Source organism: Neofelis nebulosa, chromosome 8 (assembly GCF_028018385.1).
Source record: "Neofelis nebulosa isolate mNeoNeb1 chromosome 8, mNeoNeb1.pri, whole genome shotgun sequence".
Lineage (NCBI taxonomy): Eukaryota > Metazoa > Chordata > Mammalia > Carnivora > Felidae > Neofelis > Neofelis nebulosa.
The window spans coordinates 127,158,365-127,175,683 of record NC_080789.1 but is presented as its reverse complement, the minus strand read 5'-3'; the positions used below and the strand labels follow the sequence as shown (position 1 = coordinate 127,175,683).

General features: G+C 38.0%; 1 protein-coding gene across 2 annotated transcripts in view; it reads right to left on the bottom strand.

The window, feature by feature from the left end:
* CUBN (cubilin) overlaps positions 1–17,319 on the bottom strand; it is a 278,970-nt gene that overhangs the window by 219,143 nt on the left and 42,508 nt on the right. For both annotated transcript variants that reach the window (XM_058681796.1, XM_058681795.1), the window contains exons 18-19: positions 459–603; positions 64–242 (exon numbers count right to left, since the gene is read on the bottom strand). In XM_058681796.1, coding sequence (XP_058537779.1) covers positions 64–242; positions 459–603 — 324 coding nt within the window. The remainder of the gene's footprint in view (positions 1–63; positions 243–458; positions 604–17,319) is intronic.

Below are 17,319 nucleotides of genomic sequence, written 5' to 3'. Positions count from 1 at the left end.
ATGACATAATATTTTTAATTATATTCCGCCAAATACAAATATCCAAAGTTATTTCACTCTTACCTCAATATAATCTGTATCACAGTGGGCAGAATTTCCTATTTCAAAGGCAGTGAAGTTGAGAATAACTACTTGGCTTTGGGGTTGGTAGATTGTCCACCTGCAGACCCTTTCTCCTGGGTACACATTAGGATAAAAAGGTGAGCGAATGACCCCTTCTCCAGTTAATTCTCCTCCACAAGCTGTAAATATGAAAATGATAGTAGAGTTTGTTCAGAGATAAATGATTTTTGCCTTCACGTTCATTGCGAAGTTTAATTCTGCATAGAAATATAAAGGAATGCAATCTTCCTATTAGAATTTTTTCCTTGCCACTAAAGGACATAAAAATGACTACATTATTTCAAGAAATTAAAATGTTACAGTCAGACAAATTAGAGACTTAAAAATTTTCTTACCAACTTGATAAACAGCTCTGAAACTAGCTCTCACAACTGAACCAGCTATTTTAAGCCTGATCCAGATACTATTAGTAATGGATTTAATCTGAGAGAGAGTTTCATTGCCACAGGCTTTTCCAAGCAAGGTTTGATCATCTCGAACCTAAAGAGAAAAATAAAACATATCTGTAACCCTAATCAACAAAATTACCTTGGCAATGGTGGATTATTTGGAGATGAAAAAATGGCACTTTAAAAAGAAGTTACAATCTAACTTGGGTTACATATTTATATTATTTTTGAAAGTAATCAATGGGTCATTTTTTTAGCACCATGCAATAACATTAAATATTGATAATATCTTAAACCAAAAACAAATCCAAAAGCATGCATTTAAACTGTTCTCCTAATAATTTCTACAATGTCAAAAGGGATACAAATGTACAACTTCTGATTATTTAGAAAACAACAAAATGTGAGAATATGATATACCAAAATATGCGAGTGTCAGCCACATCTGTAATTAAAGTAAGTCACAGATTAAACTGCTTTTATTAATGAAAGAAAGAGACAGAAATGTAGATTACAGAAAGAAGATTAAAGGAGTCCACTTAAAAAATTGGAAACAGGTATCAAAATGAGGGGTAATAAAGTAAAAGTGAAACCTAATAAATAAAATACAAAAGAAAGTTGAATTCAAGAATACATTCAAGGGGCGCCTGGGTGGCGCAGTCGGTTAAGCGTCCGACTTCAGCCAGGTCACGATCTCGCGGTCCGTGAGTTCGAGCCCCGCGTCAGGCTCTGCTGATGGCTCGGAGCCTGGAGCCTGTTTCCGATTCTGTGTCTCCCTCTCTTTCTGCCCCTCCCCCGTTCATGCTCTGTCTCTCTCTGTCCCAAAAATAAATTAAAAAAAAAAAAAAAAAAGAATACATTCAAGAACTGCATTGGGGAGGTAGTTTCGGGGATGGGGATATTTAAGACATATCTTTGTCAATAAAGATAAAAGAAAATAAAGAAAAAATAAACACAAATACACAAATCCAAAATGAGAAAGATGATACAAATACACAGATACTGATACATTCATTTCCTATGAATAATAATTCTTTGTAAAACTCTATGCTAATACAGTTGAATGTTCTGTAAATAATTATTTACAGAAAAAATAGAAAATCCTAAAATTATCTCAAGGAGAAGGAAAATAAAATCTGAGTAGACAATAAACCATGGATTAAATTGAAAACATTATCAAATAGCTACGTCCCACCGCCCGCCAAAAAAACTTCCAGGAGATGCTCTACCTTGTCAATTATTTCAAGCTTTTAAGGAGCAGATAATTGTCACATATAATTTGTTCTAAGGTACCCTCACATATGGAACAATCTCCAACTAATTGCTCTCAGAACCATCTTACTAATTCCAACAGAGAATAATACAAATGAAACTATGCATTGATCTCACCTATTTACACCGATATAAAAATCTTAAACGCAATTCTAGAAAAACAAATTCGCTTCATCATTAGGCTTATAAACCAGTCATATGTGGGAATTTGAATAATGCAAGGATTATTTGAAATTACAAGTTATAAATTAAGCTAATCAATGGATCCAGTAAGATAAACCATCTGTTTCCATAGATGTAAAAAAGAAAGAAAGAAAGAAAGAAAGAAAGAAAGAAAGAAAGAAAGAAAGAAAGAAAGAAAGAAAGAAAGAAAGAAAGAAAAGAAAAGAAAAGAAATGTCAGCATTCCTGTTTATTAAAAGCAAAACTCTTAGAAAGTTAGGAGGAAAAGAAAATTTCCTTCATACAATAAAGACCACCCGTTGTAAATCAATAGTCAGTGTCTTATATTGGCCATAAGCACAGTCTATGGAGTCATACAGACCAGGCCAAAGCCTCTGCACTCTTGAGCAATCTACTAAATCTAAGCCCAACTCATGGGCTTGTTCAAGCAAATGCATGAAACACTAGGATGAATTCCTTAGCAAAATGCCTAGTAATAAAAAATGTGAACTGAAGAATAGCTATTGCTATTGTTGACATTTTTAGAGGTGAAACAATAGAGGGTCCTCACAAAACCAGGAATTATTCTACGAATATAGATACTACTCCTGTTACATAGAATTCTTTTGAGAGGTCTAGCCATCCAAATATTAATTCATTCCCTCAACTAACATGATCAAGGCATCAGAAAGTGCCAGGCCCTGTGCAGGTGACGGTGCTGTGAAGGACAGTCAGCACGCTCAAGGATTCTACAATAAGCAAGCATGTTTTTCTAAGAGCATTAGTGTCATGTTTGGGAAAGTACAAGAGGCTGTATTACTACTTAACACGACGGGTCTCGATAGGTAGTGAGACATTTGAGAAATCGGTGAAGGCATTTTTTTGTTTTTGTTTTAATCAGTCAACACAATAGTGGTAAGGCATTATTGCATTTAGTGGCTGGGGACCAAAGACACTAAACACCCTGAAAAGTGAGAGACAGACACACCCCAAAATTCTCCTATTTCCTGTGTGACCTTCACGTAGTGGCAGTTCTGTTACTAAGTATAAAACCTAGCTCTATTTTACATACTAAACCCAAAATATTTTTGCCCAATTTTAACACACACTGAATTTTCCAAGATTGTAAGTTTTGTTTTGTTTTCCTGGAAATCTGACAAGAGTTGGTAGCCATTTCAGAAGATTTGTCACCAACCTACACAGCCACGTCAGCCTGGGTTTGTACGGTGGCATTCACAGTGATTCAAAGAAAACATTTAAGGTTTCATTTTGTCGTCTAGTGCAGCTTGCCCAGGCTTTTAACTTAATGACATAAGGAAATATATATTTTACATTATTTCTCCTAAATCCTATACTTCCAACTTTATTTTTTTATATATATATGTGTATTCAGGCTATATCATCTATGATTTTCATTTCAGAATAAAGAAACAAGTAATATAAAAAGGCCTTAAAGGAAACTGACTTTACCCTAAAACCCTGAACTCAAACAGGGCATCATAGAATATTTGTCAGTGGAAATAACCTTTAAGTTGAGATTTGAAGGATTACCCAGGCTGAGGAAAATGGGCAATAAAGGGAAGATTTTAAAAGTCTGATACTCAAAGCAGAGGGCGAGGGGAGGGATATGGTTACTCCCATCCATAACTGGTGGAAGCATATATAAATTTCTGGAAAATAATTCAACTATGTATCAGGAGGAGTCTTCAAAATGTTCATGTGGGACTCAGTAACCTCACTCCTTAACATCCATCATTGGGAAATCATTCGAGATACAGGCAAAGACACACAAGGATTCCGATTGAAGTTGCTCTATAATTAGAATATTGAAAATACTCCCAGTGTCTAATAATAGGAGGGTGATTAAATAAATTATGGAACAGCTGTATGATAGAATCTTACACAGATGTTAAAAATCACATCCCTCTCCACTGACTCATAACCAAACCAGTTTGTTTCTATGAGCCGTAACATGAATTTTGCATATTGTCTTAAAGTTATGCTAAATATCTCTCTAACCAAACAGATCTCTGGGGGAGGAGATAACGTCTGTCATGCCTTTAGCATCTAACAGACCTTTGCAAACAGGTATTTGACAAATGTTTGTTGATTCATTAATTTTAAGGTGTGGTATAATGGTTCAATTTTTGTTAGAGACACAAACATACTGGTTCTTGGAAACCAAGAAGCATGAAACACAGAGTAATATATCACCCTCCTCTCTGATCCTCTGGGACTCCATGCTCCTCTGTTCAGACTGAAGTCTCTCTTTTGCATTTTGCCTGTTAGAAGATGACAAGAAGGGAGAAAAACGGCCAAATAGCATCAGAGCAAGCTAAAGTGGGCCATTCCCCCGGGACCTTGCTAATGAAATTCAAGGATTTTAGCAAGGAGAAAGGCAGCTGCAGTCCAAATGTTTTAAGAGGAACTTATAGGGCTTAAGGGCCCTAAACCTCGAAGGTACAATTGATTTGGGCTGCATTTCTCTCTCTCTGTGGAAATGAAACCTTATTAATTCTGAATGGCAGTATTCTCTGTGGATCCTGGACATGACAATATCTTAACCACAAATCCTTTGAAAGAGACAAATAAAGTTCATCAAATGTTCTAAAGTGATCCCCAATATTTGTTGCAGCCCATTCTGCATTCAATACTATAGGACTTATAAATTTGCATGCCGCCACCGCCCTACAAAAATACACTCTTTTCTTTGTGCTTTGGCACCAGGATAGACTGTATTCTTTTTCCTAAATATTTATATTCCTCCCTGTAAGGGGATCTAACATCTCTGCTCATTGCCATGTAACTTACAGCACCTTCCCATGGAGAATTAATACTTATTCTTTCCATTGACTGGGCCTGGCCTTAGGGTTTGCTTTGCCCAGCATAACACGAGCAGAAGTGATAATGCCATCTATCTCCAAGCAGAAGCTTTGGGAGTAACTGAAGGATTCAACCATCTTTTGCTTTCCTTTATTACTTTTTTTAACGTTTATTTATTTATTTTTGAGAAAGAGAGAGAGAGCACATGAGAGGGAAGGGGCAGAGAGAGAGAATCTCAAGCAGGCTCCATGCCACCAGTGCAGAGTCTGATGCAGGTCTCCAACTCATGAACCGTGAGATCATGATCTAAGCTGAAATCAAGAGTCAAGACGTTTAACTGACTGAGCCACCCAGGTGCCCCTTTTTCTTTCTTTTCTTACGAGATCAAGAACCCGGGTCCCAGGGACAAATGGAACAGAGTGAACTGCCTGGCAACAGAACTGTCACTGACCCAAAACCAACATGTTTATGTGGGCAAACAATAAACGTATGCTGTTGTAAATCATAGAAATTTTTTGTTTGTTATTTTGATTTGTTTCATTGATTGCTATAGACAGTTTGCTATTGCAGTATAATGTACAGAAAAGTGATATGTATTTAAATCTGGATTATATTGGGGCGCCTGAGTGGCTCAGTCGGTTAAGCGTCGGACTTCGGCTCGGGTCATGATCTCACGGTTCATGAGTTCAAGCCCTGTTTCGGGCTCTGCACCGGTGGTGCAGAGCCTGCTTGGGATTCTCTCTTTCTCTCGCTCCATCCCTCCCCTGCTTGTGCTCTCTCTCTCAAAACAAATAAACTTAAAAAAAAACTGGTTTATGTTAAGAGGTTTTTCTTAACAAGTCAGGTAAAGCCCTGAGCCATCAGAACAAATTCATTCTTTCCAGTGGATCTCATTTGTAAAGAAATGACTAGGGCCAATTCAAAATTCCAGTGTTCTGTGGACCTGGCCCAGGTTTCTCTTTGATTGCCTTACTTATCCAGCTCAGACTGACTGTTTCAGGCCCAGAGACACAGTGTATAACCCATGACCCATGATCTCTAGCCTATGAAATAACCCAAATGGCTTCTGATTTTTGCATTCTTGGAGAGAAACTACTCATTAAAACAATAACAACACAAACAGAGTTCTTACAAACGAACTATTTCCTGGAGAGAAAGCTAAAATGAACTGGGCCGAGAAACACAGTTCATATGAAATTGAAGGTTGAGCCCTTGGAGCCCAGTCAGCAGTAAGCTTTAACATCTGCAGTGGACCAGGTCCCAAAGCCACATCTCAATCCATGTGCTCAATGTGTTTGTATCTGCCATGTATCCAGATATGTTTTTATATAACAATTCCAAAAATCTATTTAAAGTATTAAATGGATTTAATTCAAAGCAACCAAATATGCGGGCATGTAAGCTCGGCCTAACTAAGAGCTGTAGACAGAACCCTCGCATGCAGCAGTGTTTGAACATGCAGCGTCTTGTGAAAGGAGCTTCAGGCTGAAATGCCCCTTAGCTAAATAAAGACTTGATCCTGCAGACCAGTCTCGGGTTAATTTGGGCGTGTAGGAGGAGGATGTGGCCCCACTGCAAATGAGAGGATAAAAAGGTGAGGAATAAGAAATGAGAGAAGCCACGCAGGGATTAAAAGCTATTTCCTTATGTTATTACCATTCATTATTTGTTATTATGTTTCATGATTTCATTTCATTTATTTTTTTTTAATTTTTCTTATGTTTATTTATTTTTGAGAGAGAGAAAGAGAGAGAGAGAGTGAGAGAGACAGAGCATGAGCGGGGGAGGGGCAGAGAGAGTGAGACACAGAATCCAAAACAGGCTCCAGGCTCCCAGCTGTCAACGCAGAGCCGGACGCAGGGCTCAAACCCATGAATTGCGAGATCATGACCTCAGTGGAAGTCAGATGCTTAACCGATTGAGCCACCAGGCGCCCCCTCATAGTTATAATTTTAAAGTGTTGTATGCCTCATGAAACAGTGCCCCTTCTAATATCTCTATCAGTAAACTTATCCTTTATCTAATTTTTTAAAAAATCTCCTTCCCCCAAATCAAGAAGACTTGACTAGTTTCACCTAGAAGTGAGAACCTACATGATCTCAAACTCCATTATGTCACCTTCTCCTCCCTTTTTCTTCTCCCCAACATCACGATCATAATCACCCTCCCGTTAACTTTTAGTAACCATTCACACGGGTGCCAGGCACTGTGCTGAAAACATTCTAATTGTTTCCCTTTCCACTGAGCCAGTCTGTGTTCTTTACCTCCATCTACAAAGTCTTACAAGGTCTAGCTCCTGCCTAATTTTTTTCTCTCCCTCTTCTTTGCGATTCCAGCCACACTAGTCTCTTTACAATTCTGAGTTTGTCAAGATTTTTTTTTTCTCAATTCACTCTCAAAGGCTGTGTTGGCATTTCCAGCTGGAATCATCCTTCTCTTGACTCGTGGCACTCACTGCTAACTCCTTCTCATCCTCAGACCCAAAATGTGACATCTTTGGGGAAGATATTTCTAACCATTCAATTGAAGTCATCAGCCCTATGATTTTCTCCCATGGGACTGTTTCTTTCCTTCATGGTATGTTTCCCAACCTGAAATTACATAGTTGGGTGCTTGCTTGTTTAATATCTATTTTTTTTCATGTTTATTTCCCAGAGAGAGAGACAGAGAGAGAGCGAGAGAGCGAGTGGGGGAGGGGCAGAGAGAGAGGGAGACACAGAATCCAAAGCCGGCTACAGGTTCCAAGCAGTCAGCACAGAGCCCGACATGGGGCTCGAACTCATGAACTACAAGATCATGACCTGAGCTAAAGTCAGACACTTAACCGACTGAGCCACCCACGTGCCCCTAATATCTGTCTATTTTAAACACCCATTGCCAAGCACAGTGCCTGGTATCTAAGTCATTTGATAAATATGTAGAGAATGAATAAATAAATTGATGAGCCTTTTAATTCTTTTGAGAAGACTATATTACTATTCCTATTATAGATGAGGAAAACTGAGGCTTGCAGATGATACATGTCTTGTCCTTAGTAAAAGAGACAGTTGAAAACCTTTTGCATGTTTCCATGCAATATTGTGTTTGTTAATATCAGAGAGAACTGGCCATCCTCTCGATTTCTCCAGATGGTTTGTAGCACTCCAGATAGGTGCCCTTTCCAACACCCTCTGCATCTCCATGTCCCACTGGGTTTGCGATCTCCCCATGAGCATGCAACTCCTTCACATACAGCAAGGATCTGTTCTGTACAAGGCCTCACACCTCCCAAACTAGGTGGGACTACCATCTCACTCTTTTCCCCGGCTCCCACTACACCAGGCTATGGGATGCTTTCACCTGAGCAACGGCGTGTTTTGTCACTCCACGACAAAAGACCAGGATGGCCAAGCAATTGTGGAAAGACCGCGCTGACCACAGAGCTAAGATAGTAACCCAGTGTTTCCAGTTGCTGCCAAAACCCCAAATCCAATATGCTCAAGAAGGCAAGCTATTGAATATCACTTCATTTCCCCTTTTTTTCCTGCCATCTCTAGAAAGACTATTTCTCTGAGCCAAAATTAATTTCAACACGTGCTTAACTGGAGAACAATACTCCTCGGCCTCCGCTGGTTGTTCGCTTACTGCAGCTGCCTTCCGGTTTCGGTTGTCAGAAGTCTCTCTCTGCCATTCGGGTTTTTACTCTTAAGAATTATTCGGTGAGTCACAGCCATGAGACTGTAACCGGCATGTTCCCTTGAGGATAACAAGTGTCTTCAGGCGGACCAAACGTTGTCGTAGCCCTCCCTCAACCAATCTCAAGGATGGAGATGAACAGCTTCAATGCCTAACAAAAAGCAAAAGGAAGTCTTGTGTGGAGATGTGGGAAAGCTGTGTGGGGCCAGCTGGGCAGGGTGGGGGAGGGAAGGAGTGGGAAGAAGAGGGGGAAGTGATAAAAGATCAGAGGGAAGATAGGTCTCCAGTCTTTCAGCTTGTTGTACTCCCTCACTCTTCCAATTTTTAGCTCCTTCTTTATAAGCTTGAAGATTTTACCTGGACATTGAGTTTTATCATGTCTCACAGATTTTGATACCTAGCATTTTCTCTTTCTTATTTTCTACATTGTCTTTCATTTCATTTTCTATTTCCTTCCTTAACCCAGTAATTATTTAGGAGAGAGTTTATAGATTTCCAAGTATTTGGACATTAAAAAAATTTTTTTTTATCAATAATTCTAGTTTCATTACGTGGTAAAGAGATATGCGTACAATTTTTGTTTTGTGAAGTGGCTGGGATTGGCAAGAGGTCTAAAATATGGCTAATATGGGGGCGCATGGGTGGCTCAGTCAGCTAAGAGTCCGACTCTTTATCTCAGCTTATGTTATGATCTCATGGTTTGTGAGTTCGAGGCCCAAGTCTGGTTCCACACTCACAATGCAGAGCCTGCTGGAGATTCTCTCTCTCCCCACCTCTCTCTCTGCCCCTCCCCTGCTCGTACATGGAGCTCTCTCTCTCTCTCAAAAATTAATTAATTAATTAATTAATTAAAAATAAAATAAAACATGGTTAATGTCATTCAATGACACTTGAAGAATAGGTACACATTCCCTATATTTCAGACAACAGATTAGTATAACTTACTTCTCTCTATCTTATTAGAGTCTTCAACTCTTCTGTGCCATTGTTCTCTGTTTGCTTTCCACTTCTAAGAAGGAACAACTTTCTCAGAAGCCCTCCTATTTCCTCAGAAGGCACTTCTGCTTCCCCTTCCCTTATCTGCCTCTCTTATGTGGTTCCCTTTCCACTTACCAGAATTCTTGGCTACCAAGGGGTCAGAGGATCCAGGATTGGTCAAGGAGATTCTATTCATTTCTTTCTATATCCCATTTCAAGCCCTGTCCTTAGCATCATATAGGCTTCTAAAATTATTATTCGGCCTACTACTTGCACTCTCTGGGATTAAAAATTAAACTTTCATGACTTCCTTATGTGTCCTTCACTTAGAGTTCTGACAGCTTAAATCACTTATGAAATATTAATGAGAGGTGCTTTTTTTTTCTGGAAAGATGCTTCTGCCCGATTCATTGATTTGTTCCATACAATGTAAAAGCTCTCTTTGCCAAAAACAGATGAACTGACAGTTGATCTGTTCTTGCTATGCTCATTATTTTGTTACCAGCCACATTACATCACCCATGGGCAATGTGTGTTTTTAAAAGCAGAAACCTTAGTTGAGAGAGAGATATAAATCCAAGAATTAATTCATAAAGGTGTGCTTCTTGTTAAACAAAAGAAAAATAAAGATTTGCTATACTAGGTCCGGCCAATACCACATTTATTATCTTCTATAGTTAAATTTTATTCTCAATAAAAGTTTTACAGAGCTCTCTTACTGAGCAAAAATTCTTCCAAAACTACACTATACATGAAAAAAGATAGACTAGGCAATAACATCGTCATTTAAAGGATATATTCACATGGCAAAAGCCAACTGGAACTACAGAATGAGAAGATCTAGGATTTTTAGAGGGGCATCTATTCCTTCAAAAGAAAGTTTTCTATTATCATTCTCCCAGATCTCTCTAGAATTCCCTCTCTGCTTTTCACTCTTTCTAAAATTTTGGGTGGTCTTTTCTCTCTCAAAGAGTTAGTAAATGGCAAAGTCATCTGCTCTCCAAACCATTAATGTACCTAAAATACCATTATTCTTTTTTTATTCCTTTGCTTAAACATTAACTTTTTAGATATACCTTTAAAAAATGAAACCATCATTTCAGGGAGCAATATATTGATTCATAATAATGCCATTTGAATTTGGTTCCAGCACCACTTTCTTCCATGCCTACTGTCTGAAGGACATGAAAAGAAATATACGTACTTTTTAAAAAAAAAATGGGTTAATTCACAAATTACCCCAATAGAGGGATATGATTTACTGGCAAGAAATTGATGTGAGTCAACATATGTCTATCCAGAATCCCATGAAGGTACATCTAAATCCTATTCTGACAGTAACTAGAGTTTGATCTTTGTGACCTCAATTTCCTCATTGGTAAAATTAGGAATTTAAATTAGATGACCTCTGAGGCCCTTGCTGGTGCTAAAATTCTATAAATCAATTGATTGTATGCCTTTAGGATGGTCAAGGACATAATAGAAAATCTATTCAATTATTTAAATCACTATACATGTCCTGTCCTTCTAATAGCACTCTTGTATTTTTTTCCATCAACAACCCCTGAGGGAAATCTGATCAAGACTTTGAGTGTGTGTGCACATCAGAATCTCAATACTCCAATGGGCAGCCATGAAAGGTCTTATCAGCTGTCTCTGAACTGATAAATTCAAGGCAGGAGTTAGAAACTTGGCCTGGGAAAACCTTGCATTCTTATTATGTTTTTAATTGCTGACACTTCTTTTATCATTCACTGCCTTTACTTATTATCACAAAGTTTGAAGGATAGGTAGGGCATCTTGTGGAAGTAGAAACTGAAACATCCAGATGAAGAATTTTCCAAGCTTCTACAGTCATCAAATGACTGAAAAAAATAAATAAGAACTTAGATAAATTAACTATAATCCTCTTCTGGCCATAAAACATTCTCCCACTCTGTTTTATAAAATTAACTCTTTTGATGCTAGTTGTTGTTTTTTTTAATAACTTTCCACAGCAATTCAGAATTCATGTAACGCCTTATGGAAATTCAGTTAGAGAGCACTGCAATGCCAGAGAGGATATATCATTCCAGATGCTTTGATGACTGCTTCGAGTCATTAGAACCACCACATAGCCCCTAATAGAAAGGTACTCAGATTTCCCTAAAAATTAGAATTACAGTTCTTCCTGTCTGAGAAAAGCATTGTGCCTGGTTCCGTGTTATAGTCCTGTGACCAGGGAGCCACATATGGAATTGGGAAATTCATAAGAGCTTCCTTCTTATGGAAGGTGAGCCACCTTTTGGAGTCATAGCTACACAATTGTGTTTCTGTTCTTATCAGAGAACAGTACAACTGGAACGAATTCAGCGTCCAGCTCCCCTACTCCACAGACATGTAACCATGGGCAAGTGACAACTTCTCTGGGCCTCAGTTTCCTCATATCACAAAGGAATAATAACAGTTGTTGTGAAGATTCAATGAATTAACTCATGTAAAACGTGTATCACATCCAACAGACAGTAGGAAGTTAGTAATGGTTATCTACTTAATTTATTAGAGTGTTTTATAGTAAATCTTATATTTATATTTATATTTTATATAAATCTTATAGTATTTTAAAGGCTTAGAATAGCACTTGGCACATGGTAAGTAGTCTCTAAGTGCAAGCTATTTTTACTGTTCTTAAAGTTAAAAAGCAGATGTTGGAAATTTAATTTTTATTTACATAAATGTATCTAAAATAGATAGCATAAAACTTTAACGTATTTTTTTTAATTTTTTTTTTTAACGTTTATTTTATTTTTGAGACAGAGAGAGACAGAGCATGAACAGGAGGGGCAGAGACAGAGGGAGACACAGAATCGGAAGCAGGCTCCAGGCTCTGAGCCATCAGCCCAGAGCCTGATGCGGGGCTCGAACTCACGGACCGTGAGATCGTGACCTGAGCTGAAGTCGGACGCTTAACCGACTGAGCCACCCAGGCGCCCCAAAACTTTCACGTATTTTATGAGATACTTAAGAGAACATAAATGGAATGAGTATACACGTTTACCTCACCATCTAAGTCAAAAGTCTCTGGTTTAAAAAAAAACAAAAAAACAAAAACAAAAAAACAGCTAGGTTGCTGAATCCAGAGAAGCAGTTTAAGATGACAGCATAGAAAGTTCCTGAACTCACCTCCTCCTAGGAACACAACAAGTCTACAGCTACATACAGAAAAATTCCCTCTGAAGATGACCTGAAAAATACCTGAACAAGCTCCTCCACAACAAGAAATAAAAAGGGGACATCAAAATGGGAGACACAGTCTCTCCAAAAACACCCATCTCCAGTACAGCAGCCCACGGTTGAGGCATCTCACAATCTCCCTGAGGAGCAAGGGGGTTGTCCCCACATGAGGGACCCAAATCTTGGAACCTACACCAAGGAGATGAGACCCCAAAAATGTCTGGTTTTGAAAACCAGTGAGGCTTAGGTCCAGGAACCATATGGCTGTAAGGGATGGAGACTTCACTCTTCAAGAGCTCACACACAGACTCACTCACCCTGGAACCTAGTACAGAAGCAGCAGTTTGAAAAGCACTTAGACCATAAGTAAAGGAGATTCATTTACTGTTCTTAAAGCACCTGCCAGAAGAGCAGGAGCCTACAGAAACTCCCTCTGGGGACAGAGACACTGGCAGGTACCATTTTCAGCATTTTCCTTCTAACCTGCTAGTGCTGGTGGGCATGCTCAGACTTTATGTGCTGCACCCCATGAGCCCATCTAAGGTGGACAAGCACCCCACTCCTGTACACCACTATTCAGCAGTTTACCCAAAGTCAGCTAGGTGAGTGCCCCACCCTCATATGCCACTCCACCTTGGCCTTGCCAATGATGACCTAGTGAGCGCCCCACCCCCGCATGCTCCTTCACAGTGGCACCACCAAAGCCAGCCAGCTGATGCAATCCATACAAGGAATGTCCCATGAGAATATGTCTGGTTCTCATGGCCAAGGGGGATTGGGCCTAGGTCCTATGGGTCTGAAACAAATGGAAAGAAAATTCTTGGCAGGCTATCACCATAGGGCATTGCACAGACAGCAGACTGAAACACATTCCCAGACTTGCTGTGAAAAAGTCCTATCTACCTGACAGGAATTTCAGGTTACGAAAGTGTTCTTGGGAAACAGAGGCTATAGGAAAGCATCTTTGAGCTCGTACTTGATCTTACTACATCTCAACAATACCTCCCAGAAAAAAGTCCAAACACTCATATGGAGCCTTGAAATTTGCAACTGTTGCTAAGGGGACACATCTAGATCACTTGAACCAGAGCCAGCAGAGGGTACAATTGAGGTCCCACAGGATTGTATATATTTGCATACCATAAAAGCTGCTGCCTGAGGATCTAGCCTCTAACCAGCCTGAAACTAAGTGCTGACTGAGATCGTCTCTCAGGAACACTCATAGGTCTTGGCATACCCTCAATAACTGGGACCTACCAAGAAAAAGTCCGGCTGCTTAGACTATCACAAAGGTTTGAAAGACACCGAAGGCTTAGGGCAAGGTTAAATGATAAGGTTTATTTCCTACAAAAGATCATTCATATAAGACCTGGAAAGATAGCTGTTACACCTAATACATAGAAAGGGACACAGAGAGATAAACAAAATGAGGAGACAGAGGAATATGTTCAAATGAAAGAACAAGATAAAACCCTAGGAGTGTGGGCCGGGCGGGGGGGGGGGTAAGGAGGCAGGGAGGGAAATACCTTAAGGAAACAAAGATAAATAATTTACCTGATAAAGAGTTCAAAGTAATGGTCATAAAGATGCTCACTGACCTCTGAAGAAGAATCGATGAACACAGTGAGAACTTCAACAAAGAGACAGAAAGTATAAGAAAATACCAAACTGAAGCCACAGAAATAAAGAACACAATAACTGCTCTGAAAAATACACTAGGAGGGTTCAACAACATTTGAAGCAGAAGACAGAATCAGGGAGCTGGAAGACAGGACAGTGCAACTCACAAACAGAGCAGCAAGAAGAAAAAAAATTTAAACCAAAAATAGCTTAAAGAACCTATCAGACATCATCAAGTAGAATAACAGCCACATTATAGGGGTCCCCTAGGGAGGAGAGAGAGAGAAAGGGGCAGAAAACTTATTTGAAGAAATAATGGCTGAAAAAGTCCCTAATTTGGGGAAAGAAAGAAACATCCAGATCCAGGAAGCCCATAGAAGTCCATAGAAAATGAATTCAAAGAGACCCACACCAAGATGCACTATAATTAAAATGTCAAAAGTTAAAGAGAGAATCTTAAAAACAGTAAGAGAAAAACGTGTTATATATAAAGGAACCACCATAACACTGCCAGCAGATTTCTTAGCAGAAAATTTGCAGGCAAGAATTGAGGAGCATATGTTCAAAGTGCTGAAAGAAAACAACTTCCAACCAAGAATACTCTACTCAGCAAGGTTATCATTCAGAATTGACAGAGAGATATAGAGCTTTCCAGATAAATAAAAGCTAAAGGAATTCAACACTAAACAAGTTTATGAGAAAAATTAAAAGAACTTCTTTAAGCTAAAAAGAAAGGGTGCGTATCAGTTACAAGAACAAATATGAAAGTAAAAAATCTCACTGGTAAAGGTAAATATATAGTAAAGAGTGAATTAATCACTTATAATATTAGTAAGAAGATTAAAAGACAAAAGTAGTGAAAAAAATAATGATAACCACAATAATTACTGAAGGGATATACAGAATAAAAAGATGTAAAATGTGACATCAAAAAGATAAAATGTAGTGGGGGTAGTAAAAATGTAGAACTTTAGAATGTGTTAAAATTTAATTTGCTGTCAACTGAAAATAAATTGTTATAAATATAGGCTGTTATATGTGAGCCTCATGGTAACCACAAAGCAAAAACCTATAGTAGGTACACAAAAGATGATGAAAAAGGAATCCAAGCATACTACTATAGAAAGTCATCAAACCACAAGAGAATAAGCCAAATAGAAGAAAAAAGGAACAGAGAGTAACTACAGAACACAAAGAAAACAATAAGCAAAGTAGAGTAAGTACATACTTACCAATAATTGCTTTAAATGTAAATGTGCTAAATTCTCCAATACATTGAGGGGCTGGATGTATTAAAAAAATAAAAATAGAAAAACAAGGCCCATCTATATGCTGCCTACAAGAGACTCACTTCAGATGTAAGGACACACCTGAGTTGAAAGTGAAGTGATGAAAAAGGATATTTCCCACAAATGGGAACCAAAAGAAAGTTGGGGTAGCTATACAAATATCAAATAAAATAGAGTTTAAAACAAAGATGCTTATAAAAGACAAAGAGAGGCATTACATGATGATTAAGGGGTCAATCCAACAAAAGGTATAACATTTATAAGTATTTATGTACCCAACAGGAAAGAACCTAAATATGTAAAGCAAATACTAACTCACCTAAAGGGAAAAATTGACAATAATAGAGTTTTGGTAGGAAACTTTAGCACCCCATTTACATCGATGGATAGATCATCCAAACAGAAAATTACTATGGAACATCAACCTTAAATGATACATCATACCACATGGACTTGATAGATATATACACAACATTCCACCCCAGAGCATCAAAATATACATTCTCCTCAAGTTCACATGGAACATTCTCCAGGTTGGATCATATGTTAAAACAGAAAACAATTCTCAATAAATATAAGAAGACTGAAATCATATCAAGCATCTATTCCAACTACAATGGTATGAAACTAGAAATCAATTATAAGAAGAAAGCTTTAAAAATCACAAACGTGAACATTAAACAACATGCTACTGAAAACCAATGGGTTGATGAACAGATCAAAGAATAAATTTTTAAAACTACCTGGAGTCAAACGAAAATGCTAATGCATCATACCAAAATGTATTGAATGCAGCAAGAGCAGTTCTAATAGGCAAGCAAGATTTAGGCTTACCTCATGAAATGAGAAAAATCTCACATAAACCACCTAAGTTGACACCTAAATGAACTAGATAAAGAAAAACAAATTATCTCCAAAATTAGTAGAAGGTAAGAAATAATAAAGATCAGAGTGAAAATAAATGAAATACAGATTTAAAAGAGAGCACAAATTAATCAATGAAACTAATAGCTGGTTCTTTGAAAAGATAAACAAAATTGACAAACATTTAGTGACAGTAACCGAGAAAAACAGAGGGCTCAAACAAAAGAAAACCAGAAATGAAAGAGAAGTTATCAGATACCACAGTAATACAAAGGATCATAAGAAACTACTTTGAAAAATTATATGCCAACAAATTGGACAAACTAAAAGAAATGGATACATTCCTAGAAACATATACCTATACTGCATCATGAAAAAGAGAGAATCTGAATAGACCAGCTATTAAAAAAGAGATTGAGCCAGTAGTCAAAAATCAACCAACAATCAAAAGTCCAGGCTTCAGTGATGGATTCTACCAAACATTCAAAGATTTAAAACGTATCCACCTCAAACTCTTTCAAAAATTTGAAAAGTAAGGAATGCTTCCAAACTCATTTTCTGAGTCCAGCATTACCCTAATACCAAAACCAGACAAAAACACCACCAAAAAAAAGGATCGTAGGCCAATATTCCTGATGAACTTAGATGCAAAAATCCTCAGCAAAATACCAATAAACTGAATTCAACAATATATCAAAAGAGTCATGTACCACAATCAAGTGTGATTTATTCCAAGGAATGCAAGGATGTTTTAGTACATGCAAATAAATTATTGTGACATACTACATTAACAAAATGAAGGATAAAAATCATACGATCATCTCAATAAAGAAAAAGCATTCGAATAAATTCAACATCCATTTATGATAAAAAGCCTCAACAAAGTGGGTATAGGTAGAGTAACCTCAACAT